This window comes from Trachurus trachurus (genome assembly GCF_905171665.1).
Source record: "Trachurus trachurus genome assembly, chromosome: 21".
Classification (NCBI taxonomy): domain Eukaryota; kingdom Metazoa; phylum Chordata; class Actinopteri; order Carangiformes; family Carangidae; genus Trachurus; species Trachurus trachurus.
The window spans coordinates 29,631,908-29,644,920 of NC_139899.1; the positions used below are offsets into that span (position 1 = coordinate 29,631,908).

Genomic DNA, 13,013 nt, shown 5'->3' on the forward strand with positions numbered 1-13,013 from the left:
TAAATTAACACGTTACAACAACAAAGAAAAACGTTTCCTCATCATTTTCTATTAAAACAGAATTAGGTCAGGTCGATTTCACATCAGAGCTGTTTGGCGCTTCTGTCGATTGTGTTTGTGATGCCTGCTGCAAATTCAATTTCCCTCGGGATATAAATGAACCTAAACCTGAACCTGAACCTGAACCTGGTGTGGAAGCTCATCTGAACTCTGGTCCGCCTAAAAACGTGGGTCTTGGTTTTGACTGCAAGTGAAATGTGGTGCGGTTCGTACAGTGTGAAAGCTCACCGGAGCTAAAGGCCCATTTCCACTCACGCTTTTGTTTAGGGCTAGGACTAACGATTATTTTCATTATCAATGAATCTGTTGATTATTTAAATGATTAATTGATTAGTTGTTTGGACAATAACATGTTAAAAAATGTTGAAAAATATCAGTGTGTTTCCAAAACCACCAGACGACGTCCTCAAATGTCTTGTTTTGTCCACAAACCAAAGAGAGACTCAGTTTATTGTCATAAAGGAACAAAGAAACCAGAAATATTCACATTTAAGAAGCTGAAATCAGAGAATTTGGACTTTTTATCTTTAAAAAACTACTCAAACCCATTATTAGATTATCAAAATAGTTGACGATTAATTTAATAATCGATTATTGTTCGATGAATCGATTAATTGTTGCAGCTCTACTTTTTTTGGTAACATCTCAGCCCAGGTTCCCAGCGAGTCGAGCCAATACTAAAACGTGATGTCAGCTGACAGACACGTCAACCGAGTGTTGTCATTGGAAGAGTCATGACAAGACGTGCAACACAAGAATCAAACCCACTATTTTTAAAAACACACCAGCAGCAGACAGTGACCACTGATCTGTACTGAGACTGTTCTTTCACATGAGTTAAATGTGTAGAAAACACACTGTGGTCGGTGGACGAGGTGCAGATGAGTGTGACTGGAGCTGAGGAGAGGATCTGAAACTACACTATACACTAATATATACGAGAAGACAAAATGAACATAATCAACCTAGGATCTGAAAGGGTTAGGGTTAGAGAGAGCCAGACGGTGCTGTTTTTCCTTCATCGTTCTCATTGTCAAAGTGAAACACTCTGTGGCTTCCTGACCTGAGAGTGTCATCTAGAAAGGCCATGTGCATCTGATAGATGAATGAACTATTTTATATGTATTATATGGATGCACTGTGTATGAATGTTACAGTATGTGTCCCGTATGGTGAAATGTTTGCTAATGTTTGCTACCGGTTTTTCAGGGTTATTCCTACTTTGTCCACATCGATGAGCGCCTCCTTTAAATTGCATGCTTGCACCGCCAAATTGCAATTTGAGTGCAGTGACGTGCTCAGGTTGATGATGAATAGGATGATGATGATGATGAGCCTCATGTGGGTTTCTGCAGGTTTCACCAACTCAGATTTAAGACTTTTTAAGACCTTTTTAAGACCATTATGGATGAAATTTAAGTACTATATCATGACAAACAAAAAACGTACAAAAGAAATGCAGTCACAAAATTACTTGCAAAGTAAATTGGCTGCAGTATATAAGTTGCGCGTTGGGCTTGTTTGGAGTTAATAAAGCACAATGAAGTGTCACGGCTTGAACACAATACTTCGGTTACATGCTGTCATTCCGACATCCCACCATTTAGACATCCTACCACTCCGAAATCCCACCATTTAGACATCCCACCATTCCAACATCCCACCATTTAGACATCCCACCATTTAGACATCCCACCACTCCAACATCCCACCATTTAGACATCCCACCATTTAGACATCCCACCACTCCGAAATCCCACCATTTAGACATCCCACCACTCCGAAATCCCACCATTTAGACATCCCACCATTCCAACATCCCACCATTTAGACATCCCACCACTCCGATATCCCACCACTCCAACATCCCATCACCACTCCGACATCCCACCATTTAGACATCCCACCACTCCAACATCCCACCACTCCGACATCCCACCATTTAGACATCCCACCACTCCGACATACCACCATTTAGACATACCACCATTCCGACATCCCACCATTCCGACATCCCACCATTTAGACATCCCACCACTCCGACATCCCATCACTCCGACATCCCACCACTTAGACATCCCACCACTCCGACATCCCACCATTTAGACATCCCACCACTCTGACATCCCACCATTTAGACATCCCACCACTACGACATCCTACCATTTAGACATCCCACCATTCCGACATACTGCTATTCCGACATGCGGAGGAATTGTCGGAAAGGCAGGATGTTTAAAAAAAAAGAAAAAAATACAGTCATTCCGACCATAGGAGGCAAAAATTGTCGGAATGATGGGACGTTTGATAGAAAATTAAGTGTTGCCATTTAGACAATTAGAGGCCTATGTCGGACTGGTGGGATGTCGGAAAGGCGGTTGCCCCCCAATAGCACTGACTTCAACAAATTTAAGACTTAACGCCTAAAAGTTTGATTTTCAAATTTTAGACTTTTTAATGCTTTTTAAGACCCGACGGAAACCCTGATGATCAATGAGACGTCGACTGAGTGTTTTCTGTTTGATCAGATTAGAGAGGGATCAGTTTTCTGGGTTTAATGAAACTGAAGCTTCGTCCTTTGTTTCTGTCTCCAGGCCTGAGGACCACAGACTCCACCATGGCGGCACACACCCCCTTCCCCTCTCCCTTCACGTCCTTCCTCCAGCCTTCAGTGACCAGCGAGATGAACGGGACGATGACGATGACCGCTGACCCCGGGTGTGAGGTGGATCACGGCGTGCTGCACATCCCGTTCACGGTGCTCTACTCCGTGATCTTCGTCCTGGGCCTGGCCGGGAACCTGGTGGCTCTGTGGGTCTTCTTTTGCGTCCACTCCAAGAAGAACTCGGTGCGTGTGTTCCTCATCAACGTGGCGTTCGCCGACCTGCTGCTGGTGGCCTGTCTGCCGTTCCGGATCCTCTACCACAGCCTGGAAGACGTGTGGCCGCTGCGGCCCGTCACGTGCAAGCTGGTGGGAACGCTCTTCTACGCGAACATGTACATCAGCATCACGCTGCTCGGCCTCATCAGCATCGACCGCTACCTGAAGATGCACCGCGGCTCCGGGGCGCAGCGCCGCCTCCGCTCCACCAGGGGGAGCCACGGCCTCTGCGCCGTCGTCTGGATCGGGGCGTTTACTCTGACCGTGCCGTTTCTCATGTCAAACAGCGACGACCCAGCAAGCACCACCAAGTGAGTGACCCTGAACGCCTCATCTACTGAGTCTTAGTGCGCCAGTTAAAGGGATAGTTCACCCAAAATTCAAATTGCACTTGCAAAATTCAATTATCTTCTCACCCTCATGTGGACTAAAGGCTGGGAGAAGTTTCAGAGTCCTCCGTGGCTTCTCTGAGTTACAGGGGGTCTCGGCGTAGCAGTAGCAGTGCATGTCCATATAACGGTTGCAAATGGATACCAACTGTCTTTGTCACAAAAAGACACACCAAAAAACATCCAAATACCTCCATCCAAATACCTATGTAATGTCCGTCTTGTATTGAAGCCCTGAAATGCGAAATTGTCCCGAAAAAAAGTTAAGTAAGTCTATTTTTCAAGCTTGTTTGTAGCGGAAGCTTCTCGAAGCTCCTCTCCCCGGTTTGTCAAATTTGGACGAACTGGGAAGAGGACGGACCCTGGTTCGTCCAAAGTTATTGGATGGATGGTGGGTCCAGGTGGTGAGGGGGCGTGGCTTTGGGTGACTGCTTTTTTGTGACATCACAAAGTGACAGGAAGTCCTGACGGCTGGTTTTAAGGCTCAGTTTCTGAATACAGGCTGTGTGCATTTCTCTGTGGACTGAGGCTTTGATACTTTCACAGTATTAATATAGAACCTAGAGCTGCTTTATAATCACACTACACATGGACATCTACCTTTATACTGTATGGAGCTTTAACACAAACATCTACCTTTATACTGTATGGAGCTTTAACACAAACATCTACCTTTATACTGTATGGAGCTTTAACACAAACATCTACCTTTATACTGTATGGAGCTTTAACACAAACATCTACCTTTATACTGTATGGAGCTTTAACACAAACATCTACCTTTATACTGTATGGAGCTTTAACACAAACATCTACCTTTATACTGAAGGAGCTTTAACAGAAACGTTGTGTTTGCAGGTGTTTCCAGTATAAGGAGCTCCACAATGCCAAGTGGAAGGCCTACATCAACATCTTCCTGGTGGTGCTCTTCTGGCTCGTCTTCATCTCTCTGGTCGTCTCTTATGGGAGAATCGCCCTCAGGCTCCTGAGGACGTCTCGGGAGAAACCGGACCTGCCCAACACGGCCCGCTACACCCGCACGGCCAAGAAGTCCTTCTTCGTCCTCTTCCTCTTCACCGTCTGCTTCGTGCCCTACCACGTGGTGCGGATCTTCTACATCGCGACTCAGATCACGGAGACGACGCCGTGCTACTGGAGGAACGTGGCGGACCGGGCCAACGAGACGGCGCTGTTGCTGTCGGCGCTCAACAGCTGCCTGGACCCGGTGATGTACTTCCTGCTGTCGTCCTCGGTGAGGAAGGAGGTGCTGCGGCTGATGAGCGGCGTGCTGTGCGTGAGACGAGACGTGGCGGCGAGCAGCGGGAGCAGCTCGACGGCCGAGGGCGACGGCAGGACGCGGAGAGGCGACAGAGGACATAGCAGCACGGTCGCCATAGTCGGAGGAAAACTGAAGGAGGAGGAGGAGCAGACGGGGACCGGACACTCCAACCTGGTCAGTGGGGACAGGCTGAGGCAGTGAGACGAACTGCAGCAGCTTCATGGAGCGATTCAACGAACCGTTTATAAAACTAAAGGTCGTGGAGGTTTGATTTCATCAGCCGTCACATGAACAGTCTCCACTAGACTTGTGTTGAGTCATTTGAGTCGTAAACTTTGCCTCATTTATTGTGTCATGAACCATTTCTAAAGGAGCGTGAAGCGGCTGGACACTGACACAGGATGCTGATGTTGGTGATGTTTAACCCTTAAAGGGATAGTTCAACATTTTGGCAAATTGTCCCATTGCCATATAATCCCTATAGTCATAGCAGTAGGTTTGTTACCTTTACTTGTCGGTGCAAGCTGTTTTTAGAACGGCGGAGCAGAGCCGTGAGCTGCTCAGAGCTACGCTACGGAGGCTCATGGGATTTCTTGGTTTCCCTCATCAAACTCATCAAATACACAATCCAACAACTCCACAACGCTCTGATGGACAAGTTGTGACCTGCACATTCACCACGCTATGAGATAATAACACAACGTTACCAGACAGAGTTGTTTTAGAGGGAAATTCATGCAAAACCACTGATGCATGTTGCCTTCAGGAACAGTTTTTCATCAAGCAGTCTCTGTATTTCCCTCTAAAACAACTCTGTCTGGTAACGTTCTGTTATTATCTCATAGCGTGGTGAATGTGCAGGTCACAACTTGTCCACCAGAGCGTTTTGAAGTTGTTGGATTGTGTATTTGATGAGGGAAACCAAGAAATCCCATGAGCCTCCGTAGCGTAGCTCTGAGCAGCTCGAGGCTCTGCTCTGCCGTTCTAAAAATAGCTTGCACCGACAATTAAAGGTAACGAACCTACTGCTATGACTATAGGGATTATGGTAATGGGCCAATTTGCCAAAATGTTGAACTATCCCTTTAAATGCTCTGAGCCTACTTTTATACTTTTGATTTTGCCTTTAATACACCACATAAAAAAATGTTTAACCAATGCTTGTTTTTGTTTTTTTTCAGCACAACTTCATCTGTATGATCTGATAATTATTTTTTCACTTTAACCTACCTCATTTACATAACAATACACAAAAATCATCAAATCCGAATTGAAAAAATATACTACCCCCTATACCAGACATCCCTGGTAAATTCATGCCGTATAGTATGAGCTGATTGGACCGCTTTTAACCGTTTTGTAAAATGACGAATATATGGAAAGAAATGCAACATACAGTACTATCAAATTAAAACTATCATATCTCCAGTTTGATGTAGTACCTAGTTTCTTTTTTACGGTGCTTTGAAGACGTCATGTGATCCACAGGGTTAAGAGTTTTTAAAAAATCTTCATATTCTTTATATGTAAAACAAAAACAAACAAAACAACTTTCACTTCAACTTGTTACTGTTCAAACTCTGACCTGCACCAACAGTGGAAAAATAAACCTGTCACTCTCTCTAGTGGCGGATTATAGAATGACAACTACACACAATCACACACACACAGTTATGATCCTGCAGGGTCATGCACTTGTTGCTGCACGGTGTTTTTTAAAATATATCCACAATGCAAATGAATTCAGAAGAACACAGACAAGATGAAAGGAACCAGCCGACATGGAAACAGCTGTAGTTTCAGATTAACAGACTGTGCTGACATCACACAGCGGTGTCTCTCAGACTGTGACCTGTGATAGAGGCTCGATGCCATAAGATCCACACAGCTTCACACAGCGCTCTCTACTAAACAGGATGCTATGTTTATTAGCAGCTAGCCAGCCAGCCAGGCAGAAGGCTAAACAACCGGATTGAGGGATCAGCGACTCACTTCAGCTGCTGTTAGTAGTATTTCATTTTCACACGTTTTTAAAAAGGGATTGATGCTCTGAATCTGTGGCCTGCATCTTCCTCCAGCGTGCAACTTTTGAAAGAAACCAATACCACAGGGGAAGGAGGGGTGTGACTTTTGGAGGTGTGATCTACAGTAAGACATAATTAGAAAAGTATTGCTCAACTCAAATCCAGATATCAAAAATCAGCCTGAATCGGCACAACCCCCCAGTGAAGGGAAGGACGTAGGGATGCACGATTAATCTTATTTGCATCGTCATCATGATGCCAACATGCACAATAAAGACATCACAAAAGGTGACCTGAAATGTGATAAGTACGTTTTATTTAAATGTCTGTAAATACACCTCACACCTGTAGCCTGAGTGTTGTATTGTTCGCCAACGATTCGTTCAAAGGAACAAATTGTTTGAGTGAACAAACTAAATGTTTGCCAACGAGCCGCCAAGCACTGAACGATTCGGTGAACAGATTTTTTGAACGAATCTTTTCAATGAACTGATTCTAGCGTTTCAGTAAACTGCTTTTCCCAGGCCTAGAAGGAAGCAAAAAGAAAAAGGAGAAAACACAAACTTGAAATTCAAAGTAGCCAGTTCATTAAGCATCACAGATGTGTAGATGCATCACATCGCACAAGCAGCCTATTAATACACAAACACACAAACACTCTACAGCAGCATCTCACCCATGCAAACCATTTTGTCCTATTTTGGTGAGGCGTGTTTCATCTTCATGTCTGCTGTTTGCACAAACACAAACTCAAGTAGTACAGTGCCATCAAAGACTCAAGAGAAGCCTCAAGTTCAACATAAGAGACGAACAATAAGCAGCTTTAACTTTATTCTCCATCTGAGGCAAGGCGGTGTCACGGTGCTGGACCATCAGTGGTACGTTCACAGACATTAACAGAAAATACAAATGTTAAATTTTTGCTTTTTAAATTCTGTCTCATCTAATTTTGACTTTAAAAACTGAGTGGAACATTATATGTGTTCCTATACTTGTGTTGTCACACTGTTACAGACCAAAAGGAAATTATTTGATTAACATATTACCTGCTGGGCTTTTATGATTTTTTTTATCATAAAAAAATATCAAAATTAATGATAGTAATTTGTAAAAAAGAAGCTCAAACTGAAGTCGAACTCAAGTTTCCAAGGAACCAAACAGGACCAAGGTCTTAATAATTCTGTTGGTTTAATATTGATCAGGAGAGAGAAACTATTATTTCTGTTAAAGAGAATCTGTACTGATGATTGAGTGCTGCAGAAACTTTTATATGTACGATGTTTGTGTTAAAGCTCCATACAGTATAAAGGTAGATGTTTGTATTAAAGCTCCATACAGTATAAAGGTAGATGTTTGTATTAAAGCTCCATACAGTATAAAGGTAGATGTTTGTATTAAAGCTCCATACAGTATAAAGGTAGATGTTTGTATTAAAGCTCCATACGGTATAAAGGTAGATGTTTGTGTTAAAGCTCCATACGGTATAAAGGTAGATGTTTGTATTAAAGCTCCATACAGTATAAAGGTAGATGTTTGTATTAAAGCTCCATACAGTATAAAGGTAGATGTTTGTATTAAAGCTCCATACAGTATAAAGGTAGATGTCCATGTGTAGTGTGATTATAAAGCAGCTCTAGGTTCTATATTAATACTGTGAAAGTATCAAAGCCTCAGTCCACAGAGAAATGCACACAGCCTGTATTCAGAAACTGAGCCTTAAAACCAGCCGTCAGGACTTCCTGTCACTTTGTGATGTCACAGCGCTCTGCTTTACCTCAATGGTTTTTTTTGTTTTTTGAAGTGTTTTTAACTTAAAGTATAAATGTTTTATCAGAATAATCTGTTGTGATCCTGTAGCTCATGATTAATGACCTCTGTGACCTCTGTGTTCTTCCAGATCAGATGGATTACTCTCCACACTCTCCTCCTCCAGTTAACTCCTCCTCTTCCTCTCTCCTCTGTCCCACTGCCACCACGACCGTCTTCCTCCCGTTTGCGTACACCCTCCTCTTCCTCACCGCTCTCCCAGGCAACGTTCTGTCCTTGTGGGTGTTCGTGCGATGCATCTCCTCCACCTCCTCCATTCACGTCTACCTGTCCCACCTCAGCGTCTCCAACCTGCTGATGTCCCTCACCACGCCCTTCCTGGCCGCCTACTACGCCGGGGGCTCGGCGTGGCCCGTCAAAAGCGTCCTGTGTCAGCTGGTGGTGCACGGCATCACGCCGGTGCTGCACATCAACATCTACATCAGCCTGAAGATCCTCACCTGGGTGGCCCTCAGCCGCTTCGCCACCCTCATCCAGCGCACCCACGCCTCCAGGCCGAGCCTCTGCAAAACGCTGCTGCCCAGCGGCTTCTTCACCAGCCTGAAGAAGGCCTCGTTCGCCAAATGGGTGTGTGTCGTAATATGGTTGGTGACATTGGCCGGCTGTGTGCCTATCGCGTTGTATTATTCAGTGAACGAGGCTATGAGTGCGACAGAAGCCGGTGGCGGCGGTGGTGTGGCTGAGGGAGGAGGGCCTGATGAGAAGTGCTACAGCCCAGCGGTGGAGATCGGAGGAAGCCTGTCAGCAGAGCTGTGTTTTGCTGGTGTCACCATGTTCTTCGTCTTCTACATGCTGGTGCTGCTCTCCTACATGACTGTGCTGAAGCACATCAGACGCTCGCGCCAGAGCACCACCGTCACCACCTCCCAGAGCCTTCTGGGTCGGGTGCTCCGCAACATCGTGGTCATCCAGGTGGATATGAATCTATGACACTTAACTTTAACATGTGGCCACAGTTAGGTCCAGTATTGGTTCAACATAAACACTCATATTTCACGACAACAGAGTGTTAGGGCCACACGTACCCCATTTCCACCCAGCTGGTTCCAGTGCTAGTTCTGAGCCAGAGCCTGACCTACCACCAGTTCTTTGCTTTTCGATTGGGATTAGCAATGTCCGGCAATATTTGAAGAATGGTGGAATAGTTACTGGTGGTTCCAATAGTGCTTTTACTTGAAACGCCGATCCCTACAGCCTAAACCTCTTGGCTCTCAACACTGGTCACAGACAAGCTCCAACTTCTTGCTGGTCAAGAGCCAAGAACCGATTACGCCAGCCAGGGGCGAGGTCACCCGCCAACAGGACCATCTTATTACATTTGTTTAACTGCTATGTAATCAATGCATGCCGAGCTACAGGCCCTAGTTAACAATGGCCAACGTTGATCTAAGAATTAAAATGTCTCGCCATAAAAACGTAGTCACCCTTCGCTGCGATTACGACGGAGATGGGTAGCCAGTAATAGTTGTATTTTCCGGCTCTGGATCGCAATCCAGGCTGTTCCCCCAGTTTCCACCTACTCTGTCTCTGCTCCGTTCCGACTCAGGTACCGTTTAGCTCCGTCTGACGTATCAAACCGCCGCCCACTGGATGCAATGTGTCTCTGATCCATCCCTAGAGCCCAGAGCAGCTGGAGACCAATCTATCATGACAGCCGTTTTTACTTTCAGCTTGTAAAAAACTATTGCGGTTTTCCACCTCCATGATGAATATTTTTTTCCATCCATGACTTCCTGTTTAGCTACAGGTTCTTCTGACTGATTGATGACTTGTTGCTTGTGCCAGCAGGTTAAAATAATGTTGACCAAGTGATGATTTACGATCGTAAAGTTTGTCTTTTGTCTGGTTTTATTTTGAAACTTACCAGATACTCATGCACTCGTGCATTTTACTTCCTTTAATCAATGTGGTTCAATGGGGAGCGTCCCCATGTTCCCTGGGTCCTATGTTCCCCGTTTTTCCCAAAAAGGGTCCTATGTTCCCCGGTCGCAATACATACTGGGGAACATAGGACCCTTTTTCTAAAAAAGGGTCCTATGTTAGGACCCTTAGGACCCTTTTTCTAAAAAAGGGTCCTATGTTCCCCGCTGTTGCTGGTTGATGGACTCTCTCTACTTATCTGGACTCTCTATCTATCTGGCCTGTCTAGCCTCTACCTGGTCTTTTTTACTAAACTTAACCAACTCCTTTCTTCATTGCCTAAACCCAACCAATGGGACAATTCCACTTCTCGCTCAAAGTCTCAACTCAACTTCTCACTCAAAAATAGGCAAAATTCTGCAAAGTCACAACTCCACTTCCAGGTACAAAAATTGCATGTTCCCCGGGTCCTTTTGGGGAAAAGCGGAGAACATAGGACCCTTTTTTAGAAAAAGGGTCCTATGTTCTCCGCTTTGTTCCCCGGTCCCATACAAAGTGGGGAACATAGGACCCGGGGAACATAGGGATGATCCCGTTCAATGCGTGATGGCTGTGTGATCCGGCAGTCTGCTGGGGCTATGACAGACCGGAGATACGTCAACTTTAGTCCTTAACCTTCAGGTCTTAGTTTTGTGGCTCAGTCACACGTCATTACAACATTTCTCCTCCTGCAGGTCGTTCTCTCCGTCTGTCTGCTGCCCTATCACATCTTCAAACCCATCTTCCTAACTCTGGCTCTTCGCCACCATCAGATGACGGATCCAGCTGCTGCCAACATCAGAGGAGACTGTCATCCTCTCTCCACCCTCGTCGAGGTGACTCTTCTTCTACCTGACGGACTCTGACTGACTCAGGTAAAGACTCATGATGCTGATGATGATGATGACTTTCTGTCTGTGTCGTCTTCCTGCAGCTGAAGAACGGCCTGTTCCTCCTGGCGGCTCTGAGAGGCTCCACCGACCCTGTGATGTACTTCCTGTTGGACAAGACCTTCCGTCGACAAACCCTCGTCCTGTTCAAGTGCATCCGGAGCAGCTCAGGAGCGAAGGGAGGTTCTGGTCAGAAGGCGGGACAGACGGCGGATGGGAACACGGTGACAGCGACCGTGGAGTCAAGCCGTGAAAGTGTTTTGTAGAGTCAATTCTCACATTTTGAGGGCCGGAAGGCAAGACAAACACCCTAATGTTAAAGAGCCTTCAGAAAGTAGATATAATATGTCCCCTTTAATTAACATTTTACTTTGTTAAGTTTGCAGATATATGACATTTTAAAATCAAACTCTTTTCTTTTTGTTGTCTTTCCACTGAGGAAGTTCCTGGTAAGATTTAGGAGGCAGGAACTTTACACTCGGCCACTGTGTGTTCACTGGCTTCATATTCTTTACATTAAAAAAACAAACAAACCACAAAACATAAATAAAAAAATAAATGAACAAACAACTTTAACTTTAACTTGTCACTGTTCAAACTGTGACCTGGACCAACTGAGTATTTGGAGTGTAAAAATGAACTTGTCACTCTCTCTAGTGGACAAATTATTGAATGACACCTAAACCTAATCACAGTGCAATGTGGGATTGTGCAATTTGGCAAATTGAATGTATGGCTGTGTGTTTGTTTTGCTTTATTTCATTATTAGCATGAATTATTCCAGCTATTTTTTAATGCTCATTTATAGTTTTTTTCTTGATGGTGTACTGTCTGGTTTGACATTTTATATTTTGTTTGTACATGTGACAATGACAATAAAGGATGTTCTATTCTATTCTACACATACACACAAATGATTTAAATGGGAAAGAAATGAAACCTATCAATTATACATAATATCATTGATTATACATTATGAAAACATGATTGTTTTTGATACATTAGTTGTTTAGAAGAGGCTTGTTCATGCTGGCATGGCTGCACTGACTGGTGCTCTGAGCTAAATGCTAACATGTTGCTGTTTAGCAGTATAATGTCGACTATCTTAGCGTTAGCGTGCTAGTTTAGCCAACACACAGCCGAGACTGATGGGAAATGCTGTTTGAGTGAGAGGAAGCACCGTCGGGGCACCATGAACATCTGTATGAGGTTTGTGCCTCTCACAGATGTTGAGATGTGAACAGCTGGTGGCGCCACAGGAGAACTCACCACAGTCTCCACATCATCGTTCCACTAAGGGCCAAAATCAGCTGATCAATAAAGTCATCAGGGTTCAAACATCTGGTGACCATGAACATCTAAACCCTAAATTTCCCTGGAGACGTTGAGATATTATTGATCGACAGAGTGAGCGACAAACCAATCCCAGTTCTTTAAATAAGGGCTTGTTTTCAGTTTTCAATCAAAGTTTACAGTTATCGCTTCCTGATCAATAATTGTATCATGAAACACTTCACCCATAAGATTCTGATTCTGCCCTTCATAATGTGACTATTCAGTTCATGGTTTCACTTCTAGAAGGAACTTGAACTTGATCAGGGACTTTTTGCGCATCTGATCTGAGACCAATGGATCAGGGAGGGCGTGTGCATGTGTGTGTGGTCCCACAGTCAGCGAACGCATCATCGTCAAAGAAGCAGCAGCAGAGAAAACTTTGCTGTCAACGTCAAAGCCTGAAGCTTTGTGACAAATAGTGACAGAGAT

The 13,013-nt window shown here is 44.6% G+C and overlaps 3 protein-coding genes across 4 annotated transcripts in view; 2 read left to right on the forward strand and 1 right to left on the reverse strand.

Moving 5' to 3' along the window:
- caska (calcium/calmodulin-dependent serine protein kinase a) overlaps positions 1–13,013 on the reverse strand; it is a 176,918-nt gene that overhangs the window by 61,531 nt on the left and 102,374 nt on the right. The window lies entirely within an intron of this gene.
- Positions 2,678–4,810, forward strand: gpr34b (G protein-coupled receptor 34b; the record flags this gene model as incomplete). The annotated part of the gene is made up of 2 exons (XM_083996869.1): positions 2,678–3,252; positions 4,189–4,810. 2 exons carry the CDS (start codon positions 2,678–2,680, stop codon positions 4,808–4,810), a joined length of 1,197 nt encoding a protein of 398 aa, XP_083852995.1.
- Positions 6,897–11,515, forward strand: LOC311004698 (putative G-protein coupled receptor 82; the record flags this gene model as incomplete). The annotated part of the gene is made up of 4 exons (XM_083996870.1): positions 6,897–6,921; positions 8,531–9,372; positions 11,055–11,195; positions 11,294–11,515. The coding sequence occupies 4 exons, from the start codon at positions 6,897–6,899 to the stop codon at positions 11,513–11,515; spliced, it is 1,230 nt and encodes a 409-aa protein (XP_083852996.1).